The following is a 21458-nucleotide window of genomic DNA, read 5'->3' on the forward strand; positions in this document are numbered from 1 at the left end:
AATCTATTTACCATGTCGATGATCACAGCCACAGCGTGGGTTCCACGAGGATTTGCTGCGCCATTTCCAACGAAGTATACCTTTGACGAAGACGAATTCCAGCGAATCGCGGAACTCGCGAAGCTACAACTTGACGATGCCAATGAGGATTTAGAAGAAGTGCAGAAGCAATCCGAGGAGCAGAATGGCAAACACAACGATGATAATGACTCGGGCTCTGATGCCGAAGAAGCTCCCAAAACACTGAAATCAACTGGGTAGATTCATCTTGCCCCTCTTGTTTATTATTACTGATGACTTACGCAAGGGAGGAGGATGACGACCTCAAAGAGTACGACATGGAACACTATGACGAAGATGTGGCCATGGAGCAGGATAAGGATGGAGAGTCTATGGGCATGTTTGGAAACGTCAAGTCCCTCGCATACCATGAGTCCAATAAAGATGATCCATATATCACAATGCAGGAAAACGAAGACGACGACGAAGATCGAGAAGAGTTACAGATACTGGCTACCGACAATATGCTTCTAGCTGCTAAGATAGAGGATGAAGTAGCACATTTGGAAATTTATGTCTACGAGGACGAGGCCGATAATCTCTATGTTCATCATGATCTTATGCTTCCAGCGATACCCCTCTGCGTTGAATGGATTGATATGCCAGTTGGAAAAGCAGGCGTGGAAAAGGATGCCAGAGCGAACTTTGTCGCTGTGGGGACGTTCGACCCAGATATCGAGATCTGGGACTTGGATACAGTGGATTGCATGTATCCTAATGCCATCTTAGGTCAAGGTGGAAATGCCGAAGGCTCTGAGGACGCAAAGAAGAAAAAGAAGAAGCGCAAGAAGTCGAAAAAGGCAAATGATGATTACCATGTTGACGCAGTTCTTGGGCTTGCAGCAAACAGACAGCATCGTAATCTTCTTGCATCATCTTCTGCAGACAAGACAGTAAAACTATGGGATTTGAACACGACTAAGTGTGCCAAATCATACACTCACCACACGGATAAAGTCTGCTCGCTGGCTTGGAATCCTACACAGTCCACCGTCTTGCTGACTGGAAGTTACGACAGAACGGTCGTTGCAGCAGATATGAGAGCACCAGATGCTAAAGCTCCTACGTGGGGCGTTGAGAGTGATGTTGAAACCGTCCGCTGGGATCCTCACGATTCAAACTATTTTTACATTTCCACCGAGAATGGCGTTATTCACTTCCACGATGTTCGAAATACTCCTTCAAAACCAGCAGCCAGCAAACCCGTTTGGACATTACAGGCACATGACGAATCGGTTTCGGCTTTTGATATCAATCCAGTTATTCCAGGGTTCATGGTGACAGGTTCAACGGACAAGCAGGTGAAGCTGTGGAACATCCAACCATCAGGCCCGTCCATGGTGGTCTCTCGCAACTTGGAAGTTGGGAAAATCTTCTCGACTGTCTTCGCACCAGATGAAGAGGTTGCATTTAGATTGTCTGTGGCAGGCAGCAAAGGGATTGTCCAAGTCTGGGTAATTTACACCTTTTCTAGACCATAAATTTCCTCCAATCCTTAGGAGTTACTTACTAACTGCTTTTAATAGGATACTTCCACCAACCCGTCAGTCCGGAGGGCATTCGCTGATCGTGTAACACCAGTCGAGGGCGAGATCAAGGAAAGATTGGTTCGTGTTCGAGATGAGAGCGATGATGATGAATCAGGCGACGATGAGCCTGAAGAAGGAAATGAAAAGAGTGGCGAAGGCTGGGAGTCTATGGATGAGGATTGAAACAAAAGATATGGTGTTATATTTCAGGATGGATGATACCCACGATGTTTACGCTTATTGATCCACCACTAGTGTCTGCTGGAAACACTTCATCCAAAGATCAAGGCCATCAAAATCCTGGGCATCATAACTCTAAATCAGCGGGACTATACTGGGGGGTGCAGTCAAATGAACCAAGGATGGTGATGAAACTTTGGCGAGTTGCAGCGGAATTGCCAAATGCCACCCAAAACTCAGGCGAAGCTACAATATGTGGCAAGTGCTAATGTATATGAGGCTGACTTGCAAAGCTTCTTCGAAGTGGAGGATTTGATAATCTCGGCTGGCATTACGCATGAAGATTAGACCAACATGTTTCTCCACAAAGTAGTGATCTTGGTTTGTTTTTTGTATGATTTACAGTGCTTGGACTTTTCCCGAATTCAAGGCTCGCACCGTCGTCTCGGGATGCCGAGGGCTGTGTAGATCTAGCGATCTTTTAGAGGGGGGTTCCTTGAAATTGAAGCTCGAGCCTCGATGTCGAGAAGTTCGTGATTTGTCTATATCATAGATAGCATGACGCAACAATGGATAATTTACGTGGTAATGTTTTGGTGTGATTAAAACGTTGGAATCTCATTTCCTTTTGTCAGTTGGTGGAGGATTTCATTACTAGGATTGTTATTGTGGTACAGCATCCTTCGCTTCGGCTCCTCATTCTGGGGAAACACCGGTTGATGAATTGGATGACCTCGGGACTGCAGCAGATCGAATGTCAGCACGTTCTCTGTGACCCTTGAGTATGTTTATAGCAAAACCTCAAAACTCACCCTGGGAAGTTGGGATCTACTAAATGTGTTTTATGACGATAGTTACTATTATATAATATCGTCACTGACATCTTGGGGGGTTTAGGAATCTCATAGGCACACCCGTCACTGTCCCGTGCCCAAGAACAGTAAACAGCTCAGCGTCCTGTTGTAGCTTTTTGTATCTCGTATAGTTAAAGATATATCGACAAATGTGAACCAGAAGGGTTTATTAAGACGGCTTCTCCTCTCATAAAAATGAGCTTTCTCCTGCCCTGCGAGATGAGGAGTAGCTCTCGTCTCGAGAAATCCCTTAGTCGAACAATCTTTGTACAAAAACTACGAAGCACAGATTCCCCAGCTTACTTCTAACTCACCAAAACCTCTATTAGAACCATGCTCGTCAAATACAGAACACTTTTGCAGGTCCGGCTAGAGATTTGAATGACCGCGGGTGCTTTGATATGTTTGATGCTATCATTGATAGATGCGAGTATTGGTACAAATTTTCAGAGGGATCGTTGGGATTTTTAGTAAGTCCTTGTTGAGGGATTTGGGATGAAGATTGATGTTTGATGAATGGGTAGTGCTGCACTATCTCTAGAGTATGCAATCAATTCCAAGGCCGCTAAATGTTGATGAAAGAACATCACTACATTTGCAGAATGGCAGTTTGGATTGAGATCGACCGTCGTCCGAAAAAAACCAAAGAACTACGACTAGAAGGGTAAGATTGGACCAAGATTTTAGTACTGCGCTTCGAAATAAACTGCAAGGGAAATAATTCAGGAGATAATTCGAGGTGAGTTGATCTATGTGTTGAAGTGATTCTTGTAAACACATGTATTACTAGTGCACTTAATACCAGTAGAATAGGTCAAGCATTCTCAGGTACTGACTTGAAGAAATGGAAGTGCTTAGCGCAAGCCAAAGCAGTCTCTGCAACAGAACACTTTGCCATCATAGTCGCTGAATAGAATAGAACAGGCCAACAAGACATTAAACCGAGAAAGCCTCGTCAGAGTATCTTGACGTAGTTCTTGCGCCGGCATTGAAATATGTTCGCGCGCGGGAGGTCGCGCACTGTGATTTCATAGCCAGCACAAGCATCACGGTCTCCACGCCTGGACCATGAGGAAAAGACCCAAGCCATCACCAGTCGATCTCGATGGTCGTCGTCTCGACTCGCTTTGGTACCTGAAACGAAGACTCGTCCAATGAAGGCGCTGCATGTCCCCGACATCCCAGCGGCCATTGTTTCGACTATCTTCCACGCGGCAGCCATCCATGTTTCCTCGATCTGAGCGACCAGAATTGAACCATCTTCCACTGCGCACGGCGGCAGCAGTGAAGATGCTTTACGATGCAATCAAAGATCTGATACCATCTTACGAAAGGAGACCTTTTCTAAGTGAGCTTTGTGTATTCGGTCATCTAAGCGAGGAAACTCGGTGGCGAGCAGCGTAAAGCGTTGCGCGACGCCTCACTGCTCCAGATTGAGGGCATGTCCCCATCTCGCTAAGCTGAAAGGAGACGTCTTGTCATCCCGATGGAAAATGAACATGCAAGCAGCAAAACGGCTGCGGCGGAGACGAGATTGAAGAGGTTATTGGGCCGACGAGTAAATATGTTGACTCTCAAACAAACCATTGCGTTCGGCAAGTGCAAGTGCATTTCTAGCAGGAGGAGAGACTTCTAGCTCGAGTAGTGAATCGAGCTACGATTCTTTGGGCCTTTTTGGGTGACAGTTTGCTTGCGGTGTTGGGTCTATCGGATTCGCCCTGGGCTTACCGCCCCTCCCTCCATTGGCCGGTCCAAAGAAAGATTTCGCGCAGATCCAGCCAGTCCCAAGCGTCCACCGGGCGGGGCCTGGCCCCTGACATCGAGAGCTGGGCCGCTTCTGGTCCCTGGTCCGTTCTGTTTTTCGCTCGTCGTGCCTGCCCTTGTTGCCCTTGCAGCCCGCCGTCGTGGCCCACCGCGAGCGCTTTCGCAGGCTTCTTCACGACCATTTCTCCCCCTTCTCCGTCCCTTTTCTCCTCCATCACTTTTTCGCGCACCGCCAGCACCATCAACAGCTTCAATATCGCCCGGTCGATTCGCTGTCCACCTACATTCCTTCACTTCGAATTCGCAGAACCCGGTTGTTCGATCACTCCCTTATCGACAGCCCACCACAGCTCCCTACAGCTACAGGCAAATTCGCGGACAAAGAACGCTTTTGTCAACACCAAAATAAACCCTTTACGGACTGAGTCCTTTCATTGTCTTTTATCGACAACAAACCACATTGCCACCAGCTATCATTACCTTCATTACAACTTATTCCAACTTGCAACCAAACCTTCTAGGGATATCCTTCGAGAGTTTCCCCGAACAACGCGCCGACCGCAACAACCAACTTGAATCAATAAACATCGTCACCTGAACTTTAAAAGTCACTCAGCATTGCTGGCAAGCGTCTTTTCACTCTGCACCTCCTTCCGGTTGTGCGACAAGTCAACCGCTTCACTTGCAGAAGACGTCTGACCACGACCAATAAACGGAAAGCGACACCTGCACCTGCACCGAATTTATCCACCCCACCCCACCCTCAAAACCGTCACACGCCAAATCACTCCCGTTGGCTAAAGTCTAGACATACCCCATCATTATCTGTCAGACCCGGACAATCAGTTACCATCAGGAAAAATGTCCCTCTCAAGAGCCTTTACGATGAGACGGAACAGAGGAGGATCGAATTCCGACTCAAATTCGGCTATTCCCTCGAGGAGTTTAACCACAAAACACTCATTCGCATCCGGCACAGTGAGAAGCAAGATCTCGGGGCCGATCGAATTGATTTCGACCACAAATATGCTTTCTTACAACGCGCCAGATATCTTCCCAAAAAGCTCTCCTGCGCTTTCGACGGGCTCCAGATCATCAACCGAGGACGACGGCTCTGACAGATCAAATTCTTCGGTGTCTTCACCAATCACAGAAGCCTCCTCGATCGGTTCATCTTCTCCAAGAGCAGGCTCACCAGATCCAAATCATCTTTCGTGTTACTTTGGTCAACATAAAGAGTTCCCAATGGAGGAGGCACCAGTCATTCCAAAGAGAGCTCTCTCCCACACCAAGAAGAACGCAGAGATACTGGCACGCAAACGCTCAACATCGAGAATGTCATCTCCAAAGAACAGCATCTCAACTCGATCTTCACTGAACATGTTCTCGTCCAGTGTAGATGCACCCGACGCACACCCATTCGGAAACGAGCTTGCACAGGTTACTGAATTAGCCGAGGATTACGGTATCAGCCAGCAGACGCTAGACATCGTCGATGAAGAGGAGCAGGAGCTTGTCTCGAAGGGACTATTCAAATTCCGCGCTGAAGATTACATGAGCGAGATCCAAGGTCTTTTCGCGAGTGCTTTCGGAGAGTCCAAGCCTGCGATGGCTGCGATGTGGATATAGTTGTTTCTTCAACGACTTGCACCTTCAGTTTTCTTCATGCTACATAATATCCGGCATCTCTACCACTTTCCATGTATATACTTTCGGCCACTTGGTTCACATTCTTACACTCTTTACCACTTTATTTAAACTTTACATACTTTTGTCGATCAGGATATGGAAAATAGGGGATGGGAGTTCACGGATCGGCTGGACAAACGGACAGGCAATTGATAGTTGCAGTGGTTTTTGTTGGTATGGGTAATATCCCTTTACTGTTGTGTCTTAGATGACATGTACGCTCTTTATGATGTAGGGGAAGGTAGCAGCTAGACTGCTTGTTTTCACTGTTTTAGACAGCGCTAGCGACAAGCGTAGGCTTGAATACAATTCATTAAATCTTATCTTTTGTGTCTAATGATGTGACTGTAATACTTCCATCATCTTCTTCTTAATCATCCAATGTCCATACCTACTCTACAACACGCTTGATACTCCCACGATGGGTAACCTTCTACAATTCTAAACCCGGGCAGTCATCCAAGACTTCCCGCAACCTAAACATCACATGCACATAGATATCACCGCCATCACGATCTGATCCACATCGGGAACATCATACTCGACACTCACATGTTTTGTTTTTGGTAGATAAGTAGCCGATGCGATTATTTATCTCGTTTAGTGGATAAGTGAGGGGTCTTGAGACGGGAAATGTATGATGTGTTTCCGGGGAACGGGGAATTGGAGCTGGGGATCTGGGATCTGGGAGTTGGGGGTGAGCGAGCGCTCGGTTGGAAACGAAACGAGAAGGGCGGACGCTTGGGAGGGGAATCTAGATTCTGGAAGTTGGAAAAGGATGGGTATCGTGACTGTGAAGGGGCTGTGACGTTGCGAGAGAGGTGCAGGCTGGAAATGGGGAGGTTTTGGGAGGGAGATAGGGGGATGTAATGTTGTATTTGTGGGTTTGGTGATGGGTGGGTAGTAGAGTGAGGGGAAGAATGTGCTGGGCGACTGGGAGAGATTGATAAACGGACGTTTGAAAGAGCTTATTTGCCAGTTAAGCATCTATCCTAGAGAACTCACAATAAAGATTCATATACTACTACCCTGCTTCTTGGGTGCCTACTAAATAGTTGGAGGCACCTAATTCGCTTCCTCGTTGATTCCCCTCAGCGAGTCAGCGAAGATTGCAGAACTAGCATCCAATATAAAAAGGAGACGATCTAAGTCGGAAAACGAGAAAAGTAAGATGAGAATTCTGTGGAGACGGCTAATATCATACAAGAATTTTGTACTTTGAATTCGATGCAGAAGAGGATGTTTAACAGAGCTTGAAGTGAGTTGTATATTATCACGTGTAAAAGTGGATCCCCAGATACCACGCTAATGAACAACCTCCAAACTTTTTTCCAAAGCTTCAAACCCAAAAGACCACAATTATCTCACCCGATCACCAACACCACCACAAACACCCAATCCCCCCCTCCGTAAGTCCCCCCCTCCCCCGCGCCTACCACCACAAAACAGTCCGTGGCCAAAATGATGAGATCCCATAAACCCCACAAATATCTTTAGGAAGAGCCGTATTAGGCGACACAACCAATACAACGCGAGACGGGTCCGGGGCTCGTGTTCTGTATCGTCATATACGGCGGGCTTTGGGGACGTTCTCGTGGGTTGTTAGCGGTGCTTAGAATCTGGGTTTCTGAAATGTGTTGGACTGTTTGTGTGTGTGCTGGTGGTTGTTGTTGAAAGAGAGAAAGGGTGAGGGCTAATGTTGATTATAGGGCGATTGCTTGGAGGGGAATTGAGGGGTGCTGAAGAGGGATGGAGAGTGGGAGTTTGAGTCTTGGGCGGGAGTAACTCACGAAGGGCCACTCTTCGGACAGCTATAACGTTTGGCTCGATCATACAGAAGGGATTTTGGTGGTGTCGCATGACTCGGAAGACTTGCGCAAGCTATGTCTGGTCAGCAGTGTCCATTGCTCACGGGAAACGCTCATTATTGGAATGTTGAAGTTGTCGAACGGATTCAATCGTGTTCGCTCAATGCTCCTCTATGCCGTCTCGAAATCCAAATTCGGACGAGCGTAGCTTCACATGGGGTTTGTTCTGGATTGTCGTTGGATAGAATTACATGAAGTTCAAGAGCTACAGCTTGTGTCATTTCGGAGCGAGAACGCTCCAAAATTGTCACACTGGCGCTGCTTGAGCTCTCGTGTATTCTTCTACTTCCACTGATGGCGGGTGCGAATTCGCTGTTCAGCAGGCATGAACTCGTCAGGTCGCCTACTAGACAAGTGTCCAGGCAGGTAGGATATCGTTATGTCCTGGCGTTTTTATCTTAGTTTGCTCTCCTACTACAAATTTCATTTCTATATCTGCTACATTGATATGGTGTCACTTCAAGATCTTATTGCAATCTTGTGCGATACCAGCACGAAATTACTTCCAGCTGCCATTTTACTCCATGGCTTCATATTATGATATTGGTCTATCACCCTAATGACTGTAGTTTTGCATTATCTCTGCTTCCTACGCCTTCTCATTCTGACACATTTGGAATAATGAATAGTGGATTTGTTATACGAGCGCCCCTTTTGGTAAAATAATTTGCTGCACTTGATTCAAAAGGTTGGCAGATCATTGTCTTGTATCAGATCAGCCTTTATCTGTACGCAATGTGTCTGTCCGCGCTCGATTCCCTTGGATACCACTTGAGATTGAACTTCTATTTCCACTAGGCATCGAATATGTAAGGTGTGCTATACTTATTCGACACAGAAGAATATTTGACATGAATCGAGTCATGTTGACTAACATGGAGACTTTGGGGTATGTCTCGCTTGGCCAACCTTCAAGAGATTGCTGATTAGGATATTACAACTTCTTGGCATGTTGTACTTGTACGAAGCTGTAAATATCATTTTCAAATTTGTTTCGGAAATTCGATTCAAAAAAAGGGGTCTCTCAACACATACACAAACACTTGTTCAAGTTTCACAACACAGGATTCAAAAACATCCTGTTTAAAGACTTCATCGCCCGCCACATCCCCCCTCTCCTCCTCGCAATAACCATCACAATCGGAGGATTCATGCCTCTCTGGGATGCAGAAGGCGCGATACGACTCTTGGGTCTTCCTCAACGTATCGCTATCTCCAAAACGGCTCAGCCGATAACGGTTCTCAGCTCGGCGCGAATCTCAGCGATTGGCATTGCGATCTGGATGTTATATCTTCATCAGCAGTACGGGGCCATAGATATTGTGCTTATGGTGTTCGCCTATATAGGAGTGATTGATGGATATGTGTGTTGGAAAGGAGGGAGTGCCTGGGAAGGCTGTTTTTAGGGCGAGTAGTTCGGTGACGGTGGGACTTTGGGGATTCTTTGAGATGACTGTTGGAGGGTGATGATTCGGTAAACTATAGCAAAGTTGTGTGTAGGAGGGGGAACAGTCACGGTAGACAAATAACAAGTGGTATCATTAGCCAAATGCAAATTGCGTGCTTAAGTAGAGTATACTTCGAGCTCTGAGCTTTTTGTTTTACTAGATATCAAAATGGAAGTTGAAGATGTTTTGTCCACTTTAGAAAACTGTAGAGACAACTTATGTTTAGTGAAACATGTTACTTGCTGATCAAATACCTGTAGCATGGTGCAACTGCCACCCGTTTGTGGATATCATATGCCAAGATATTTCCCCGGATTTAAACCCCTGTCACTTTCATCGCATCCTCAAGGCAAAGACAATAATCTCGCGACAGAACATATCATACCAAACATATCATATCACAAGGCCATCACGATGTCACCGCCCCCGAGTATACCTTCCGCAGAACCAACTATCCTCTTCCGGCCCTCCAAGAAACGCAAGATCTACCGCCAGCGTGCAACCTCCCAGGAACCAGATGTTCCAACGCCATCTGCGCCCGAAGCGCAAAGTCTCGATGAGTTGATCAGCAGCACAGCGCAGGAGGCGGAAGTCGAAGGAGTGCAGGTGCCCATGTCTGAGATATTGCGACTTCGCAAGCAGAGGAAAGGGAAAGGAGGGGTTGTGTTTGGTGTTGATTCTAGCTCCCGTGCTGATAGAGAGGAGGGGCGAGAATTAGCTATCAGAGCGCCAGAAGAAGAAAAGGCAGAAGAGGGTTTAGAAAGTAATGGAGGTGTGGTGAGGAAGTTTGCGCCCCAGACAGGGACGATAGGTGATGTGGATAGGCATATGTGAGTGCTCCCATGATTTTGAGATTGGCAGGTGGATGGAACAGAGAACAGTGCTAATAGAGGAAGGATGGCTTATATAGATTCTGAGCTGGCCAAACGTCGTATCTCTGAAGGTTCCCAACCTTCTGCTGCAGCTGGATCTATATCGTCGTCGATAGAACGCGCAACGATTAATTCGAACAAGACTGGCGAGGTTAATAGACAGCCTGCGGCGCTCGGCAAGATACTGGAAGTTGATCTTGGTGATGAGGTTAGGAGTAAGAATGTTGCACGTACAAACAGATTGTTGAATGGAGAAGAGGTGGAGGATGGTGTGCAGCGGAAGCCAGCCAAGGTACGCCTGGGAAGAGATGGGAAACCGTGGAGGGGGAGGAAGAGAAGAGGAAGTGATGATATTGCTAGAGATAAAATCGTTGAAGATCTGTTGCGGGAGAACCGGCGTAAGTTCCCTTCAAGCCACCGGGCGGTTTGATTATGCTAAAATCCTATAGTTGAAATATACGAAGAAACGCCAACTCCACCACCAAATTCTAACGGTGACCAAGCAGCCGATGATGCCCTAGCCGACGCTTTTCTGAAAGACTATATGGATTCGGTAAAATCAAGACAGCCTAGGGTGCCGCAAGTGGCTAGTACAGCGAAGACGGCGCAAGCTAAGAAGGAAGAAGAGGCGTTGAAGGGACCGAAGTTGGGAGGGAGTAGAAATGCAAGAGCGGCTATGAGAGAACAGATGTTGAAGGATGCGAGTAAAAAACGGTAGCTCGTAGGCTTTCAGTCCTCCAGTCTATGTGTTGGAAACATTGATAAATGTTGAGATAAGGATTGTAATAATCGCGGTTGAAAGATTGATTGGAATACGAAATTGCTTGCAACATAGTGAGCACAAACACCTCGGTAAGAATAATATCAAATAATGAAAGTCTAGCACCGCAGGCGGCTCAGAGATTCGTTGGTTGCGCTTACAACTTCCCTCACCGCCAGTTTGTCTTGAATATAACCCCAAAGACAACACCTCCTTTCACATACGACCATAGACTGAGGAGAACCGGGCATCCCGTCCGCTCTGCCATACGTAAGCCTCAGATCGGTAGATTAGTAGTTGGGTGGGTGACCACCAGCGAATACCTACTGTTGTATGTTTTCTTTTCATTTTTGGTGTTGCTGGTGCGTTAAGCGAGATTGAGGTTGAAACTCGAAAAGGGGGATGGGTGGGAGATTTCCACAGGAGTAAAGATCTTTTTCGGAACCCAGTGATTTGCTATTTGGAACGTAAAAGCTTTTGTTTACGGACAAGTCTTGCGGGACAGCGAGGAAACGAAACCTGCCCATCTAGGTGGTTTCCGGGCTTGATAGCCTCTTCAATTACAATTCAATTTATCCCAAACGTGGCCCATACACGAAGAATACTGTATTGCACAAATCATTAATGATTAGAATATGTCATGAGGAGCAAATCCTTTCTTCACATCTGTTTTATATACAGCTAATTTCAGCTTCCCAAAGTTCCCAAACCATCAAACTCCACGTTGGACCAATTATCTACCAAAACGCCACCGCTATGCTTCAAGACTCATGTACAATACATTACTCATCACTATCATCTTCGAAGATGGGAGCTCTCTGTCTCTTCGTCCTCGCTAAAGGAGGTACTACCTCCGTATCTGAGCTTGGCACCTGAACACTATTCTCGGGAAATTCTTCAGGTACTCGTCCCGTAAGAGTCGAAGTGTCCGATTCATTGCGGTCATGATCGTCATCAACCGAATTCTGGGTACAAAATAGGGATGCAAGCTCGATCTTCTTTCCAGGAGGCTCGGTAGGTGGAGGGCTGGATGAGCGAGTAACACTACTTCTTCTTATGCCTAGACTTGAAGATTCATCGTTGACGACAAAATCCAGCATACTAGAGGGCATCTCGCTTTCCTGAGAAGGTTCTTCAGAACCGGCCAGATCATCTCCTTCTCCCTCGGTATCATCACCACTAATCTCCCCTGCAGCCGTACCACCCGGAGTTGCTTCCATATCACTACCCGGGTCCATCATCCCGAACAGCTGAGCACGAGGCCTCTTTGCTTTAGAAGCTGGCTTAGTCTTTGGTGCTTTTGGTGTCTGTTTTGAACGGGGTACGGCCAACTTTTTGATTTTGGGGGTTGCTTTGGTGGTGACCATCCTTTCAGCAGGAGGTGGAACGTACCATGACTCTCGTAATGGTGGTGTATCTCCGTAAGGCTTCAGGTAACGATCATCATAGCTCTGCGAATCGGAAAGTGTCTGGAACAAATTTACACATCTATTCGTATACTGACCATGCTGGATCTTTGCAATACGACTTAGCGATCGTTGCGATTTTGGTTGTGTTGTTAGGTCGGGCATCCCAACTTCTTCAAATTCATCACCAGCAATATTCTGAAACCTCCTCTCCAGCTCTTGAGTTTCTTCGTGATCGAGAATCACTTGCCTTACATCTATGATCGGAACCAAAGCAGCTTCAGGTATGATTTCTGATCTCTTCTTTTGGGTAACAATTTCGACGTCGCTCGGGGGAGATGCTTGGACTCTCTTCTTTCCAGATAAATTAGATGCGGATTGAAAGCCGGTTTGAACGCCATCCGGCATATGAAACTTCTTTGGCGGCTTTTTCGCTCCTTTTTTGGCCCTTCTAGTTGGGACTGGTAGTGAAGTATCTTGCGTGTTTTCGATTGGGATCTCGATAATCCGTTTGTCAACGACGGGATTGATGTCTCTTGGCACGATGCGCACCGAGAGGTCGTGTCGGAAATTGAATCGTTGCCCTGAGCTAATCATTTTCTGCATCTGCTCATAATTATCCTTGGCCTTGACGAAATTGTTCTCCTCCTTTCCACGCATCAACAAGAGAACAATACGTCCAGCTCGCTTTCTACCAGTCCGACCCATGCGCTGAAGCATTCGAATCGGCGACGCTGAAGCATCATAGCAGACAATGAGGTCAACTTGGCCAATATCTAATCCTTCCTCCCCAATCGAGGTTGCAACTATAACATTGATCTTCCCATTTTTGAAATCCTTGATAGTCTCAAGCTGTTTTGCTTGATTCATACCCTCGGAACGTTTGGAATCAGCCTGGCCGACAAAGACTGATGCTCGAATCATTGGCTGCTGTTTATTCAATACTCGACAAACATCCTCAGCGCTGTCACGGTATTCTGCAAACACAATGACACGGGTTGCGCTGGGAGGCATGTCTTCTCCCAGTCTTCCTTCACCAGCATCCAAGAAATGATTGAGGATTGTGTCGCAGAGACAAGTGAGCTTGGGATGGCCAATAAAGTCCTCCAGGTTAATCCATCTCTGCATCAAATTCATCATCTCTCTGAAGTCTGGGTTTTCGAGAATCTGCTTCCTGTATTTCCCACCACCATCTTTACCCTCGTTGGCGCTATCACGAAAGTCTTTGACCGCAGAGTAGAATGGGGCGATGCCGTGAAACTCGAGGAGCTTTATCCCATGAGCTACGCTCGCAAGAATGGCAAACAAGCCATTCATCATGCCTTTTAGACCAAAACCCGCGGATTTCCCGGCTCCAGAGGCGAACCATTGTTTCCTTGCCTGTATCAGACCAAAGGCAGTTAAAGACATAGGATCCTTATTGTAGTACCCGTTCTGGCTGCAAAGCAGGCTGAGCAACGGTTTCAGAGCATTGGAGTAGAGCTCCTTAATTTTGACTATTTCGTCGGACGGATCAAGGATAATCTGGTCAACATCACGCCGGTGGACGTATTGCGAAATATCAATCGAGACTTCGGATCGGATTTCGACTTTAGAGATTTCCAACGCATCAATCACTTCTTGTACTGATTCAACACTAGAACCCGGGGTTGCGGTCAAGGCAAGTATGCGAAAGCTCTTATTGAACCTCCGTAAAAAGCTTACCACCTTGACGTACGAATAGTTTCCGGTGGCCCGATGTGCCTCATCTACAACAAGGAGAACAATTTTCTTGGGATCAGCAATGCCACTCGAGAGATCGTTTTCGAAAGTTTGGGGGGTCATAAAGAAAATCCTTTTCGTTGCCCACTCTTCAGCTCTCAACGCGGGTTGTTGTTCGCCTGTGAGCATCGTCGTCTGCGATTTTGGTATTCCCACAATGCCAAAACAAGCCTCAGCTTGTTGCGCAACGAGAGGTTTAGTTGGCGCGACAAACACGATTTGAGCATCTTTCGTCCATCGAAAGTAATTATACATTATTGTAGCAGCGATGAAGGTTTTCCCTAGACCTGTGGGCAGCGCTACGAGGAGGTTGTTGAAAAGGCCATTTCGAACAATGCTAAACTGATAATCACGGATTGTACCGAGATTTGTAGGATAGACCCAAGTTTTCAACGCTTCTGTGTCAAGCTTATGATGAGTTGGGGCTTCTGGCGGTAAATCAACAATAAAATTGTGCACTTTCCTGGCCTGAGAAGCCGTGACTACCTCAGGAGCAGCATGGGATCCGAACAAAGTTGTCTGTTTGAGTCCATTCAGAGGTGCGGCGAGGCGCTGCCTTGCAAAATTCGACTGAGTCGGGCGCGGGGGCGAAGACCCTATTAGTATGGCTTCATGATTATTCTCCGGAGAGGAGAAAGCGTCTGATGGAAGGTCCGCAAGCTCTCCTGAGATATCATTTTGCGGTGGCGGGGTCTTTTGCCGCCTTTGGAAAGAATCAAACAGAGATTTTTGTTGAGGTTGTTTTCGAGTGTTTACAATGGTCTGTGAAGGCTTTGGCGATTCCGGACGTGGTTTCCTGTATATGGGACCTCGAATGCGGGAAGGACTCGAATCGGGATATCCTTCAGCTTGCGTAGCGCCCCAAATCTTTGGGGCTGGAATTGTATCAGCTCCAACGTGTATCCTGTACTTTTTCTTTTTCGACTTTTCATTCTCTTCATCTTCATCGCCGCCAGATCCAGCCAAGATGTCCGACCCATCGTCACTTGTTCCATGATTCAGTCTCCTACGCTTGTTCGATTGCGACTGCGGTGATGGGCGCAGTGGTGGAAGATCTTGGGATGGCTGGCTCAGTGCTTCAATCAGATCTTCATCCGCGATATCGCCATAATCCTCCTCGTCCATTGCATCCGTGGTTGAGGTACAGCGCACATAGTTTGCTGGAAGGTTGTTGAAGTGGAACGTTCAGAGAAGCGCGAAGGGACGCGACAAGTCAACACGAGTTCACGTGACTGTATGTTTCTATGTCAAGAAGGTGTAATCTTAAGGCAATTCCTTCCTGTTGATATCTGGGAACGTCCATTTATATACTTGCACAGGCTCAAACGCAAGACGCTGTTTTGGATTTCTCGTCCAACTGCGATTTCTTTCACAATGGAATAATCCCACCAGCTACATCAACAGCCGCTAGTAAAGTAATCCGGACAGGGGTAGTTGACAGCTAACCGTTGCGACACTTCAGCGACACCACCATAATCATTTCAGAAACCTCCCAAACCACAACACTTTGCGCCAAATACCTTCCAGATGGATCAGCAAACGCCGGAAGGCACACTGAGTTGGCGCCTGAGTTCGCATCCCATAACTCTGCTGTGGTTCTTAGCCTTTCGAATCTGTAAGGATTGAGCCTCGTGTCTATCCTGAGAGCGCAAGAAGACTAACAGACTACTGTAGCTTCGTTAGTTGTTTATTTGGTTGGCATATTCTTTACAGACAATTTGTTAGTAGACCGAAATCTTTGTTCTACAGTCCGATCAAAGTTCGATAGCTAATTCCAATAGCGTTTTAATCTTCATCATCACGATGCTCCTCCTCGCAGCCGACTTCTACTACCTCAAGAACATTGCTGGTCGCCGTCTGGTTGGTCTACGGTGGTGGAATGAAGTACATCCTGAGACAGGCGATTCGCACTGGGTGTTCGAATCTTCAGATCCCTCTACGAAAGTTATAAGTGCGACTGACAGACGATTCTTTTGGCTGGCGTTGTATTCGCAGCCATTACTCTGGGTTGGATTGGCCTTGGTTGCGATTATCAGGTTTGAATTTATATGGTTGACGCTTGTCGGTGAGTTGCCCAATATGCAGCTTTGGGAGCCGAATATTAATGCGCAAATAGTAATCGCTTTGAGTTTGACCATCACCAACACGCTTGCCTTCTCCAGATGTGATAAGTTCGGCCAAGCTTCGAATTTGGCAGGGAGTGCTCTGCTATCAGGTGGCATGGCTAGGAGCGTCACGAGTGGATTGTTGGGCAGATTCTTCCGGTGATCAAGAGGCTATGCATGAGCAGCTTCTAAAATTGATAAGAAAGGATTTGAATGTATGATACCACATGTATTATCTGGATGAGATTCGAGCGGTGCGTCATGGAGTCAGGAAATGGAGTTTGTTATAGGACTTGCGTAACGTCATACGCAACCATACCTACCTAGGTAGGTATTCACCCATTTTAACACAACTCGTAAGTAGGTTTAAAAGGTCTTTGTGGCAATAATCACGTTGCGCCACCCCAACAAAATCTTTCAATGCTATGACTTAGTAGCGTTGCTTGATTCAAGTATTGTGAGCTTTGGCTAAAAGAGCATTACAGCCAATTCTGGCCTCGGCTTGAGCGATCTAGCTAACACTGGCTCGTGTCATCCAATCCACTTCGAGCCCACCTATACTTGAGACGTCTTCTACAATCTAGCCTTCTCATTGCTAGCATCCATTTCCTTCTTCGCCTGCTCTCTCAGAATCCTCTTCAAGATTTTCCCGCTCGCATTCTTAGGAATAGAATCAACAAAAATCACGCCTCCAGTCAATTCTTTAAACTTCGCCAGTCTTGATCCAGACCATTTTTTCACATCCTCTACGCTGAGTTTCTTTCCTTCTTCACTATCTCTCCTTACCACATAGGCCCTTGGGAGTTCTACGTCTGGATCCTGGGGACATTTCGCTCCGATGACAGCAGCATCGATGATGTGTGGGTGAGAAAGGAGAACCGTTTCTAATTCGGGAGGAGCGACCTGAAAGCCGCGCACTTTGATCAATTCCTTTTTTCGATCGACAACATACCACTTCTGGGTTTTGGAATCGCAGTAAACTATGTCGCCAGTTTTGAAGAACCCCTCGGAATCGAATGACTCGGCGTTCGCGGCAGGGTTTTCGAAATATCCCTTGACTACAATTGGGCCCCGAATACAAACTAGTTCGTTGTGGTTAGAATCAAACCAACCTACGCGGGGATTGATGCAACTTACGTTCACCTCGAGTGTCGTAGGCTGATATATCCTTGCCCGCATCGTCGATAATCCTACAGTACATTAAGCTTTGTTCCTGTGTCATGCATAAGATACAGAGAAATGTTAGAAGAGACTTACTTCGCTTCACAGTGTGGTAATACTCTCCCCACGCTTCCGGTATCGTCATCCTCGGGGTATGGAAACATACTCCCAATACATGTCATTTCGGTCATACCCCAAACCCTGAGCAACACATCAGCACATGGGAATCAAAAACCACCGTGGGGACAACTTCACGAGGAAAACATACTGGAGCACCATCGCTTCTTTTGGCAGCAGATCTCGCAACCTCTTCTGTGAGTCCCGACCAAGTGGTGCAGCACCTATCATAACTTGTTGTACGCTTTTCAAGGAATATTTCTTGTTGAGTGGTGACATGATGATTCCTATAGCTATTGGAGGTACAATTCCGACCTCGTTGATTTCCCATTTTTCGATATTGGCAAGGTACTCTTCGAGGTCGAATCTTCTCATTACTATCGCTAGTTGCCCGGCTTTCAAAACAGTTGTGTGTGATACTGTCTAATGGTAAGCTCTCTCCATTTTAGTCAGGACAAACTTACCTGGAGCCGCCGCTGCGTGAAACATAGGAAGTGCAAGAATTCTTTTGCCCTAGAAACAGTTAGGTTTATAGTAATTTATACAATCAGATGGTTTGTAGGACGTACTCTAAACGGCTTGTGGTCGCTGTAGGCTAACTCGTGCTGAGCGATCAAGTTGTAGTGGCTTACAACCGCTGCTTTTGGCAAGCCTGTTGTTCCCGAACTGAACATTCTCGCAGCGGTGGTATTGCTAGCGGTCTCGAAATCATCGAAACGACGCCAGTCTTTCTCTCCATGATCTAGCAATACTTTCCACGATTTGTATCCTTCCGGGAATTCTTGTCCGTGGACATCGAAAATGAATGTCTTCGAGTGAGGAATCTTACATTGTTTGCCTGCGGCCAGAGCAGCACCGAGCATTTCAGGCTCTGTGATTAGAAACTTGGCTTTGGCGGTCTTGATGTGATGAGTCAATTCATATTGTGTGTAACTAGGATTTGTTCCCGTAAACACTCCACCAGCCGCTACGATTCCGAGATAGAGCATTGAGTAGTACATCTAAAGAAACGTTTCAGGGTGAGCCGCCTACTATGCGTGCATGCAAAGCTTACATCATTGAAAGAGTGCAAACAAACGCAGTCTCCCTCTTCTAATCCATTCGCATGAAGTCCAGCAACGAGCTTTCGCACTACTACTCTCGCTTGGTTGGTAGTAAGGGATCTCGACAGATCTTTACTGTCAATATAAATCTATGTTGTGTCAAACTCTTGCACTCTGACTGCCAAGGACGCATGCTCACCTTCTCATTCTGATCATGAGACGATTCATCGAAAATCCAAGAAATCAGGTCCTTCGTTGGAATCTGAGGACCGGGTTTCGCAGAGAAAAACACCATGGCTACTAAGTCTTGCTACTGAAAGTCTTGTCTATTCTTTCTGTCTGTCTAGGCAAGATGTATGGTGAATAGAGATATTAATATAATTATGAAGGAGTGAAGCATTCTAAAGGGCGAAGATGCATATGAGGGAGCTCAATCCTGGCACGCTCGTTGTTGGTTGGTTGCTTTCTTGCAGGACAATCATTGGCTGCATCGGAGTTGGAAACGCGGGGTGCCAGGTGGTATAGTCAAGCTTCGAAGCTAAATCGAACTCAATCAAGACCCTAGCCGATCATTTGCCTCGGAGCGGCTTTAAAACGTCTCAAAAGTATCTAGCTCATCTATATAGCTTGCCGTGGAAAATATCAGTGGCGGTCGAGATTCGATGTTTCCTTGATAAAGCTGACACATTATTGTGTACTTCGCCGACGATACCCAGTGAATAAGAAACCCTTAGAGTCGGTCATAAACTTCCGCACGTACAAGTACGCCTAGTCATAGATTGACACAATTATGAGGAGTTCCAAAGGATACTGCCACCTATCTTGTCCTCTCGAGCCTATTCAATGTGGTTGAGACGTAAATGCCAATTACTTGTTGAGATATTTGAATTTTGTATGAGCAGTCTTATACACAGATTCGAAGAGTACTGGCACCAATCACCGGATACAACCTCTCGTTTCATATTCATTCAGAAGAAATGAATTATCAACGCTGCCGAGCAGAGTTGTGTCAGTCTGACCGGCTTGATGCCCTCATCCCGAGAGAGCTGGCGGGTATTACCAGAGCATACTTCTTTAGTGACGACTGCTGATGGGAGGAGGGGCATTGTTTACCGAGTAAAATAAGTAAATGTCATATCTTACAGCCGGGAAGTCCACTTTAGTATGAGTATGTCATACCTACCCTATCTCCTTGTCGAAGTGGAGAACAACAATTTCGCTCTTTGTGTTTTCTCCCACGAGCCATCTTTCATCGCCATGAATCTGCCCTTTCTCTAGCATCTGACCCCACAAGTCATCCTTAAGAGATACGTCGTAGCCATGTCCCGTCATATGAATCCTCGGTTTGATATTGATGGATATCGTTTCAAGCATAAAGCAATGTCTGGCAGAAAATGTGACGCCCGCTTCGAAGTCCTTTACTTCAGATATAGTGAGGTAAGGAAATTCCTATTTACGTTAGAGTCTAAATATAACAAAGCAACCAAATACTAACCTCATGTCGCCAACATGGTGCTTGTTGAGCGCGTCTACTTTCAGGATTCCTCTGACAGAAAGAGAGATTGACGTCTCCATCGGCACCACACTCATCTTCCCAGAACGGTCCAACTGAGAACGGAATACCTGTACTCTTGACTTTGTGTAGTCTGGGATGTGATTCACTTTCTTCCTGCCCTACCACCCATCTGTGGTCTTCTTGTATCACATAAACATGGTTTTCGTCAAGTTCAAGACATCTCAATGTCGGGCATGAGCGTTGCCTGACCCTGTAGAATGCAAGATCGGAGAAAGAAAAGCGTCTGATGACTCTTGGGCCGGTATGGTGTTCATTGGGCTTAGCCTTGCCAGTTGGATCTTGACTCGGTCGGTAGGACGAGGGAGATCTGATATCCCAAACTGCTAGAGCTTCAATGGGCTCATCTTCTCCCCATGCACTGCGATTAGGTTGCCATAAGTACATTGCGTAGTGGGTACGTGTATGAGTTGTATAGAAACGGTCCCTCGAATTCAGGGGCAATCCCAAGAAGTGTATTTTCCATTCATTCCTATCTCGTTTAGTCGAGATCCATAAAATCAGTAAGAAATAAGTGTAGGGTTAACGAGATACCGGAATGTTGCCCTTATCTTGCCATCCTCTAGGTCATGTTGAATATCATATGCAGTAGCAAAATGACGATGAACTTCTTCGGTCTCATTTAACTGATGATAGGCTTCACGCTCGCTCCACTCGACGATGAGAACTTGTGATTTCAGTCTCAACCTTCTGACAATCTTTCCCTTCGATTCAATATCAATCTCATGACGGGTTCCACTTTCGAGATCGTGGACAACATAGCACTTTAAAGATGCAGAAGGGTAGACCAGATATCCGTCATCATAAGTCCACAACGTTTCTGCGTAGTGAAAACGTGCTCTTTTCCCCTCAAATGCAAGTTCACGTTGCCACTGTCCAATAGGGTAATAAGAGGACCATTCGGGAGCCAGCCATGATTTTGCCACAGCAATCTTCTCAATCCCTCTTGGTTTGCCTGCTCTTAAGTAGTGATAACGCGAGGCAACTTTCGAGAAGAGCTCTGCCCAGCCGTCAACGGACGCACCTCGGAGCTCTCTTGCTCTGGGGAAGTGTTTCAACAGAGCGTGGCGATTGAGTTCGTCTTCTCTAAAAGCCGAACAAAATTGTCGGCTCACTCGGCGACAGAGAATGAGATCTCTTGGTGACAAATATGCCACGATTAACAAAAACAGATCGTTTGGTAGTTCCACCAAATTCATTATTGTGAGCAAGTTGGATGTGCAACTAAGGAGCTTGCAGTTGAGGGCCCGAAAGATCCAAACGCGTCT

General features: G+C 46.5%; 8 protein-coding genes across 8 annotated transcripts; 4 read left to right on the top strand and 4 right to left on the bottom strand.

Annotated features, from left to right (window-relative positions):
* Positions 1-18: 18 nt before the first annotated feature.
* Positions 19-1772, top strand: GLAREA_00357 (WD40 repeat-like protein; the record flags this gene model as incomplete). Its single annotated transcript, XM_008085115.1, has 3 exons — positions 19-257; positions 308-1514; positions 1587-1772. 3 exons carry the CDS (start codon positions 19-21, stop codon positions 1770-1772), a joined length of 1632 nt encoding a protein of 543 aa, XP_008083306.1.
* A 3476-nt stretch (positions 1773-5248) lies between these two features.
* On the top strand, positions 5249-6016 carry GLAREA_00358 (uncharacterized protein; the record flags this gene model as incomplete). The annotated part of the gene is made up of 1 exon (XM_008085116.1): positions 5249-6016. One exon carries the CDS (start codon positions 5249-5251, stop codon positions 6014-6016), a length of 768 nt encoding a protein of 255 aa, XP_008083307.1.
* Positions 6017-9806: 3790 nt separating this feature from the next.
* On the top strand, positions 9807-10982 carry GLAREA_00359 (uncharacterized protein; the record flags this gene model as incomplete). Its single annotated transcript, XM_008085117.1, has 3 exons — positions 9807-10222; positions 10289-10662; positions 10714-10982. 3 exons carry the CDS (start codon positions 9807-9809, stop codon positions 10980-10982), a joined length of 1059 nt encoding a protein of 352 aa, XP_008083308.1.
* An 824-nt stretch (positions 10983-11806) lies between these two features.
* Positions 11807-15316, bottom strand: GLAREA_00360 (P-loop containing nucleoside triphosphate hydrolase; the record flags this gene model as incomplete). The annotated part of the gene is made up of 1 exon (XM_008085118.1): positions 11807-15316. One exon carries the CDS (start codon positions 15314-15316, stop codon positions 11807-11809), a length of 3510 nt encoding a protein of 1169 aa, XP_008083309.1.
* Positions 15317-15994: 678 nt separating this feature from the next.
* On the top strand, positions 15995-16459 carry GLAREA_00361 (uncharacterized protein; the record flags this gene model as incomplete). Its single annotated transcript, XM_008085119.1, has 1 exon — positions 15995-16459. The coding sequence occupies one exon, from the start codon at positions 15995-15997 to the stop codon at positions 16457-16459; it is 465 nt and encodes a 154-aa protein (XP_008083310.1).
* Positions 16460-16869: 410 nt separating this feature from the next.
* Positions 16870-18912, bottom strand: GLAREA_00362 (Acetyl-CoA synthetase-like protein; the record flags this gene model as incomplete). Its single annotated transcript, XM_008085120.1, has 8 exons — positions 16870-17378; positions 17434-17509; positions 17577-17658; positions 17726-17993; positions 18039-18087; positions 18144-18575; positions 18629-18766; positions 18817-18912. 8 exons carry the CDS (start codon positions 18910-18912, stop codon positions 16870-16872), a joined length of 1650 nt encoding a protein of 549 aa, XP_008083311.1.
* An 884-nt stretch (positions 18913-19796) lies between these two features.
* On the bottom strand, positions 19797-20577 carry GLAREA_00363 (uncharacterized protein; the record flags this gene model as incomplete). Its single annotated transcript, XM_008085121.1, has 2 exons — positions 19797-20066; positions 20113-20577. 2 exons carry the CDS (start codon positions 20575-20577, stop codon positions 19797-19799), a joined length of 735 nt encoding a protein of 244 aa, XP_008083312.1.
* A 113-nt stretch (positions 20578-20690) lies between these two features.
* GLAREA_00364 (F-box) lies at positions 20691-21389 on the bottom strand (the record flags this gene model as incomplete). The annotated part of the gene is made up of 1 exon (XM_008085122.1): positions 20691-21389. The coding sequence occupies one exon, from the start codon at positions 21387-21389 to the stop codon at positions 20691-20693; it is 699 nt and encodes a 232-aa protein (XP_008083313.1).
* Positions 21390-21458: the final 69 nt, after the last annotated feature.

Source organism: Glarea lozoyensis (assembly GCF_000409485.1).
Source record: "Glarea lozoyensis ATCC 20868 chromosome Unknown GLAREA3, whole genome shotgun sequence".
Taxonomy (NCBI): domain Eukaryota; kingdom Fungi; phylum Ascomycota; class Leotiomycetes; order Helotiales; family Helotiaceae; genus Glarea; species Glarea lozoyensis.